This window comes from Pseudozyma flocculosa (assembly GCF_000417875.1).
Source record: "Pseudozyma flocculosa PF-1 unplaced genomic scaffold scaffold00005, whole genome shotgun sequence".
Lineage (NCBI taxonomy): Eukaryota > Fungi > Basidiomycota > Ustilaginomycetes > Ustilaginales > Ustilaginaceae > Pseudozyma > Pseudozyma flocculosa.
Genome location: NW_006920873.1, coordinates 893851 through 901284, shown reverse-complemented (window position 1 = coordinate 901284; position 7434 = coordinate 893851). Strand labels below are relative to the sequence as shown.

The following is a 7434-nucleotide window of genomic DNA, read 5'->3' as shown; positions in this document are numbered from 1 at the left end:
GAGGAGGGAGAGGAGGAGGGAGAGGAGGAGGGAGAGAAAGGAGAGGTTGAAGAGAAGGGGAAAGGCACACTCGAGACTCAGCGACGATGTCCAACGCCTTTGGACCGGACCAGACAGCCACAACCGCGAACCGCGACAAACGCACCTGGGCATCGATGTCGAGCACGGCCCTACGCGCATTCGAGCTGCCGTCGCGGCCCTGGACGCCCTCGGTCGAGACGTCGGCGACGGCCTTGGCCGTGGTGCCGTAGCGGTTCCCGCCAAACTGGGCGTGCTCGAGAAAGGCGCCGGAGCGGACGAGCGACTCGAACTCGTCGGGCGTAACGTAGTGGTACGACTGGCCGCGCACCTCGCCCTCCCTCGGCGCCCTTGTTGTGTCTTCAGAGCGGTACAGCGCGGTGCAGTGTCGGGAAGAGGGGAGGGGGGGAGAGGATGGGTAAGCCAAATGATGACGACGGGCTGGGATGCTAGGACCACTGAGCAGCAAGAGCGAGGGAGAGAGGGAAAGGGGGAGACACTCACGGCTAACGCTGAACCCGAAATCGTGCGGAAACTCCTCGAAGAGCTTCTTGAGCAGCGTGCTCTTTCCGACGCCAGAGGGTCCACTGAGCACAATGGGCCGCTTGTCGCTCGCAATCACTGGCGTCGAGGCGGCAGCGCCAGCTGCACCAGCTGCAGTGGAGGAAGACGACATTCTGGCCGTGGAAGTCGAAAGTCGATATGCGACGGCGGTGCGAGGGATGGTGCTGCTTATGATGGGGCGACAGAGATGACGGAGCATGAAGTCCTGGCTCCCCCCGCCTTGCTGTCTATCGATGGTGGTGGTGGTGGTGGTGACGGTGGTGGGTGATGGCAGCGACTGCAGGCAAACGAGATAGAGCTCGGTTTTGGCCTCGTCTTTTTCGATGGATTTTCGGACTCTGCGCCGCGCTGAAGCGAGGCCTGACCCGCGCCCGCCTGCTTCCAAACGCGGGGATGGGGCCGGCACAGACACACGAACGAGAGGGTCCAGCCCGCACTGCGCTCGACGGCAGGCGCCTCAAACGACGACGACGGCGGTGGTGGTGGTGACGATGACGATGAGAAGCGGTGGTGTTGCCTGGGATTGCACGAAACTCGCCCGCCGTCAGGCTAGAGTCTAATCGTCACCACTGGGGAGCCAGTCGGTCCAGCTACCAAACAGACCCCCTCCCCCTCCGCCATCGCCGCCGTCGCCGTCTCCAAACTCGGTATCGTCGGCGCCAGCCCAGGGATCCGACGATCCGGTCCCCCACACATCTCCTCCCCCATCACTGCCGTCGCCGACGCCGCCCTGCTGCTGCTGTTGCTGCGCAGCTTCCCACCACGGAACGTCCTGTCCCGTCGATGGCGGCGACGGCGGCGCGTCACCGTACGACTCTGGCGGCGTCTGGCGAGGCAGCGTGTCGGAGCCGCTGCCGCTCTGCGATGGGTCGTAAGGATAGTCGGTCTGGCCCATCGACCCACCCATGCCCATGCCCGAGCCGAGGCCGAAGCCGCCATCGTCTTGCTGCTGCGGCGGCGGTGCAGTTGGCGGCTGGCCGCCCGTTGCTCCACCCGCCCCCGCCTCTCCCGCCTCGGCGCCGCCGCCGCCCATGTAGAACCAGGGAAACATGCCGCCGCCGCCCGAGGCGTGGCTCGAGTGGCGCGAAAAGTAGTCAAAGTCGATCGACACGGCCGTCGCCAGCGCCACGGCGCGCTCGTCGAGCGTCAGCGGCCGCGTTCCCTGGCTCTCGACCAGCGCCGTACCGCTCGACTCGGACTCGGACGCCGGCCCAGGCTGCCCGGGCTGCGACGCCGCGATCCTCGGGTCCGTCATGTCCGTCTGCCCCACCGAGTCGAAGCGCACGACGTAGGCGCCCGTGTCGGTGAAAATCTCGCGCGCGAAGCCGCGAAAGTTGCGGTCGATGGCGCCCACGAGCCGCTCGTCGGCGTCCTGCATCAGGAAGCTCCAGCTCCACAGGCCGGCGTCGATCTGGGCAAACTGCTCAAAGTGGTCGTCGCCGTCGCCGCCGCTGCTGCGGACCGCCGCGTCGTCGCCATCGTCGGACGGCGGGCGGCGCAGGAAGAGCTCGTACCGACGGCGGTAGACGTGCCAGCGCTGCTGGACCTCTCCGATGAGGGCGAGGTCGTCGTCGCCGGGCGGGCCAGAGCCGATGGGGTAGTCTGGGCGCACGGCGTAGACGCTGGTCTTGGAGTTGATGTAGGTGAGCGGGCGCTTGATCATGAGGACGGGGCGGCCCTCTGCGTTCATGACCGTGGCGCGAAAGGGGCGGTGGGTGCGGAGCAGCTGGCGCTTCATGGCGCCGCCGAGGAAGCCCGTCTCCTCTTCGGTGAGGAAGCCGACCTGCTCGCCGGTGGGCGAGACAATCGAGTAGCGGTTGGCCTGCTCGTAGCCGAGGAAGATGTTCATCATCTCAATCTCGCGCGTGACGACGAGCGCCGACTGGCCAAGCAGGCGGGAGGCGCCTTCAAAGTTGGGATCGTCGGGCTGCAGGACGTCCCTTGGCTCGCGGGGGATGACGGCCTCGGTGTACACGGCCGGGTCCACGGGGACGGGCGCCGTCTCAGCGCCGGTGGCGGGGTCCTTCTGCCGTGGCTCGGTGTCGATCGTGGAGCGCTGGTCCGGGTCGACGGGGTCGGGATGCTGTTGTGAGGACCCGGGACCGGGTGGTGCCGCCGGGCGTTGCCCGGGCAGGTGTGATCGGCCGTGTCGGAGGAAGCGCCCGCCGCCGGACGAGTGGCGCGCCACATAGCCCCTGCGCTGGCCAGTTGAAGCGGAGGCGGTGCTGCTGCTGCTGATATCATGTGGGAAGAAGGTGGATGCGGGTGGCGCGGAGGACATGGGCGTCGAGGTGGCGAGGAGGCTAGTTTGGACCCGCCCATTGCGGCCGAGCTGGCGGCGCAGGAGTCGGGGCGCCTGCCGACTGAGCGAGCCAGTGATTGCTGTCATTGTCGCTCGCAGTAGAGGGGATGCCCAAGGCCAGGCATATATGAAATCGGGAGGGGAGCGAGGGCAGGGCGGTGGTGGTGGTGGTGGTGGTGGTGAAGAGGAAAGCAGCGGCGCCCAACGGTGGCTTCCACGCCAGCCTACATGTGGAGGAATGGGGGAGCCGTGACGCGTCCGTCGGCGGTAGTTGAGCGCAGCATCTTGGCCCCCCTCCTCTCGCCGCAAAGCCCTCCCAGGCGACTCGGTACTGTCCGACTCGGAGGGATGCTCCGGACCAGCGATGCAGTTGCAAGGCGCTCAAACACGACCACCTCGACAGCTTTGGCTGATCCGGGAACGGACCGCGGACAGCAGCGAGGCAGGCGGGAAACGAGACGGTGGCGGCCACTGGGCCCCGCGCGCGCCTTCCTTCTCGCCGGAATGGCCAGGAATCACAGACAGACGGGCGCAGCAGCGGCATGGCAAGAACGGCAGCAGCAGCCTGCGGCCCGACCTGGTGGCACTCGCAGTCCGCTCATGCACGAGTTCCTGGAGACGCAGCATCAAGCAGCCTCTGCGCGGTGTCGTTCGCTACCGCTCAGCCATGAGCGGATCAGCGGTGCGCGCCTTCGTAGGGTCAAGAGAAAGAGGGAGCCCTGTCGTCATGCGGGTGAGCACCACGGAGAGCAGCAGGCGACGGTCGGAAGCAGTCGGGTCGCTCGCGAGGATGCGCCGCGGTAGGGCGACATGCTCAGGGCCGAGAGAGGTGGTGCTAAGATTCGATGGCCAAGGGGCGAGGAATCGACGACGATGCATCGGCTGGGACAGGAAAGGGAGCCTGGCATCAGACCTTGTGGCCGTTTGCGGTGCCGTTTGCCTGGGGCTGGTCGGCGGCGGTGGCGGGGGCGCGCACCTCTGCAAGGTCGGAAAAGTCGTCCTGCTTGACCTGTGGGAGGCGAAGAGGCGGCAAAGAGGCGCGGATCGGTGCGAAGTGGAAGGAGATGAGTCAAGGGGTCAGCGAAGGATGGAAGAAACCGCGTCGACGAGGCCGGCAGACTGACCTTTGAGATCGAGTAGAGGTACACGCCGACTGCGAAGCCCATGATGAGGCTTCCGGTGACGATGTTCTTTACGAGGTATGGCCTGCGAGCGCGCTTGAGGCCCTCGGATACGCCGTAGCCCTTTGGGTGGTAGGTTGCGTGGGTGGAGCGAGGGGGTACGGTGGAGCGGGTGGCGTTCGAGGTAGGAGGCGGCGCCGACGACGACGACGACGACGAGGCGAAGCGCAGCTGCGAGGGGGATGCCCGTGCGGGCGTCGAAGGTGCCGCGAGCGTGGAGCGGAGGGTGTGTGCAATCATTGTTGGGTCGTGTGATTTGAGGAGGTGGTGGGCGAGGAGCAACAGAGGAAGAGAGAGAGAGAGAGAGAGAAAGGAAGAAGGCGGCGATTACCCTCCAGCCTGGCCCACAGAGAGAGGTGGAGGAAGGATGGCGGAACCCAAGGCTGCCCGCGCTGCTCTGCCCCGATGGCCCATCGGGTCTCCTTGGCGAGTGTGCACTGCATCGGGTGGATCGTCTGCGGAATTCGGAAGTGGGCTCCGGTAGGTCGCCCGCGACGCCACGCGCCGGTGGGGCCTCGAGCCAGCGATGAGGCCCAAGAGAGCCCAGGGTGCAGGCCTCCAAGCTGCAGCGGACACGGCGGCCCAGCGCTCGGGGCATCCAACAGCGCAGCTTTGTTGGCACTCGCCGCCTCCGCCCCCTCACCCAACACCCACCACCCACCACCCACCACCCACCATACCACTTCATCTCATCAAGGGCGGCCGGCGCACCCTCACCTCCATATCCTGCGCGCGAGCACGCCGCTTTATGCTCGCAGCACTACCGCCACCACCACTGCAGTCGCTGGCTCGCCTGCTGCAACAGCCACCGCCCAGATTGACGCTCCCGCCTCATCCATAGACGCCGCCCTCTCGCACATGCCAGCACCGCCCTCATCCTCGTCCGCCTCTTGTCCGAGAAGCTGCGACGACGAAAACGACGACAGCAGCAGCAGCAGCAGCATAGCCACCCAGCAGCACTGGTAGCATCCTGTCTGCTGCCTCCCTGCCGCCCGCCGCCCGCCGCCATGCCCGGCCTCCCGACCAAGCCCAACAACATCCCCCTCGCCTCGTCCCTGCCCAAGGTCTCGTTCCGCCGCATCCCCGCACAAGAGGCAATCGCGCTCGCCGCCCCCGCCGGCGTCGTCGACCAGCAGAATGTCGACTTTGGCTTCAACGACGGCAGCCCCTTTGAGCGTCCAGAGCACTACCTCCGCTACGTCGAACCCATCGAGACCGAGCTCAAACACCAGGTCGAGTACGACATGGACGAGCAGGACCAGGAGTGGCTCGACGCGCTCAACGCAGACCGAAAGAGGGACCAGCTCGACGCCGTATCCAACGAGGTCTTTGAAATCATCATCGACCAGCTCGAAAAGGAGTGGTTCGACCTCATGAAGCAGGTCCCCACAAAGCCACCCCACGGCGCACAGGACGACCCGGGCGCAGACGACGACGACGGCGAGGACACAAAGTGCGCAATCTGCGACGATGGCGAGGGCGAAAACTCCAACGCCATCGTCTTTTGCGACGGCTGCAACCTCGCCGTGCACCAAGGTGAGCGGCCACCCAACGGCGCCGCACGCCCACCGACCCTCGGGCTGACGTTGCTGATGCTGCTGCTGCGCCTCTCCTCTTTCCCCCTTCCTTCCCCCCTGCCTTCGGCTCCCCCTCCCTTTGTCTGGCAGACTGCTACGGCATCCCCTACGTGCCCGAGGGCCAGTGGCTGTGCCGCAAGTGCACCGTCTCGCCGGACCGCGCCGTGTCGTGCATCCTCTGCCCGCACGAGGGCGGCGCGTTTAAGCAGACGACCCAGGGCAAGTGGGCCCACCTCCTCTGCGCCATGTGGATCCCAGAGACGGGCGTCAGCAACCCCGTCTACATGGAGCCCATCGACAGCGTCGAAAAGATCCCAAAGGCGCGCTGGCGCCTCCAGTGCTACCTCTGCCGCTGCAAGATGGGCGCCTGCATCCAGTGCGACAACAAGGTCTGCTACGCCGCCTTCCACGTCACCTGCGCCACGAAGGCCGGCCTCCTCATCCAGACCGAGCGCAAGCGCACCAGCCACCACGGCGGTGGCGGCGGCGGTAATGGCGGCGGCGGCGACAGCGGCGACGACGACTCGGACAGCGACGCCGCCCCCATCCTCCGCGCCCGCTGCCACAAGCACGTCCCGCCCAAGCTGCGCTCCCAGCTCAAGATCTCGTTTGACCGCGCCAACGCCATATCGGCCTACGACGACGACCTCGACGGCCCCGCCGTGCGCGGCTCGCCCTTTGGCCACTCGTCGCAGCGCACGCGCGAGCAGTCGCTCGACTCTTCGTCGGCGGCGCCGCTGATCCCCGTCAGCCGCTCCGGCTCGGTGCTGGCCGACCACGACGGCCAGGGCAGCAAGTCGGCGCGCGCCTACAAGAGGAGCTACCGCGCCGGTCCGCCGCTGGTGCCGGCCTACATCGTCAACCGCGTGCTCGACTACATCGGCCGCATCGCGCTGCGCAAAAAGCCGCCGCTGGTGGCCCAGATTGCGCGCTTCTGGTCGCTCAAGCGCGAGGCGAGGCGCGGCGCGCCCCTCCTCAAGCGCCTCCACCTCGAGCCCTGGACGGCGTCGTCGCACACAAAGGAGCAGACCGACGCGCAAAAGGTCAAGAAGCTCGCCTTTCTCAACACGCTGCGCAACGACCTCGAGGCGGTGCGCATGCTCGCCGAGCTGGTGCGCAAGCGTGAGCGCGAAAAGCTGCGCCAGGCCAGGCTGCTCCGCGACGCCCTCGTCAACGCCACCCTCTTCCCCTACTACGACGTGCTGGCGTCGGCGCTGGCCAAGGTCGAGGCGCTCGACCGCGCCCACTTCTTCGCCGCCCCCGTGTCGCGCACCGAGGTGCCCGATTACTACGACATCATCAGGGAGCCCATGGACTGGTCGACGATGCGCGACCGGCTCCACGAAAAGGCGTACGCCTCGGTGCAGCAGTTCAGGGACGACGTCGGCCGCGTCCTCGCCAACGCCATGACCTACAACAAGGCCGACACGCCGTTCCACAAGGCGGCGTCGCGCATCCAGCGGCAGCTGCCCCACGCCTTCCGCGACCTCGAGCACATCGAGCAGCTGCACCAGGCGTCGTTCCAGGCCGCCTGCCGCAAGCTGCGCCCGAAGCGCGGCGACCCTGCCGATGCGGACCGCGACGTCGTGCTCGACGACGACACTCGCGACGCCCTGCAGCAGCTGAGGCTCGAGCCGCCCATCGACCACGTCATGCTTCTGCGCGATTACGCCGGCATGGCATCGAGGGAGCTCCACGAGGTGCGCGGGCCCGAGGACAAGGTGTCGGCCTTCTTCTCGGGCGTGCTGCAGGACGCCGCGGCGGGACCAGGCGCGGCGGTGGCGGCGGCGGC

General features: G+C 67.2%; 4 protein-coding genes across 4 annotated transcripts in view; 1 reads left to right on the top strand and 3 right to left on the bottom strand.

The window, feature by feature from the left end:
- PFL1_02109 (uncharacterized protein) overlaps positions 1-694 on the bottom strand; it is a gene marked incomplete at both ends in the record, with an annotated part of 1190 nt that extends 496 nt beyond the window's left edge. The window contains 2 exons of the mRNA XM_007879620.1: positions 146-378; positions 523-694. Of these exons, the coding sequence (XP_007877811.1) occupies positions 146-378; positions 523-694 (405 nt within the window). The remainder of the gene's footprint in view (positions 1-145; positions 379-522) is intronic.
- A 444-nt stretch (positions 695-1138) lies between these two features.
- PFL1_02108 (uncharacterized protein) lies at positions 1139-2863 on the bottom strand (the record flags this gene model as incomplete). The annotated part of the gene is made up of 1 exon (XM_007879619.1): positions 1139-2863. The coding sequence occupies one exon, from the start codon at positions 2861-2863 to the stop codon at positions 1139-1141; it is 1725 nt and encodes a 574-aa protein (XP_007877810.1).
- A 928-nt stretch (positions 2864-3791) lies between these two features.
- Positions 3792-4305, bottom strand: PFL1_02107 (uncharacterized protein; the record flags this gene model as incomplete). The annotated part of the gene is made up of 2 exons (XM_007879618.1): positions 3792-3893; positions 4009-4305. The coding sequence occupies 2 exons, from the start codon at positions 4303-4305 to the stop codon at positions 3792-3794; spliced, it is 399 nt and encodes a 132-aa protein (XP_007877809.1).
- A 767-nt stretch (positions 4306-5072) lies between these two features.
- PFL1_02106 (uncharacterized protein) overlaps positions 5073-7434 on the top strand; it is a gene marked incomplete at both ends in the record, with an annotated part of 4853 nt that continues 2491 nt past the window's right edge. The window contains 2 exons of the mRNA XM_007879617.1: positions 5073-5601; positions 5733-7342. Of these exons, the coding sequence (XP_007877808.1) occupies positions 5073-5601; positions 5733-7342 (2139 nt within the window). The remainder of the gene's footprint in view (positions 5602-5732; positions 7343-7434) is intronic.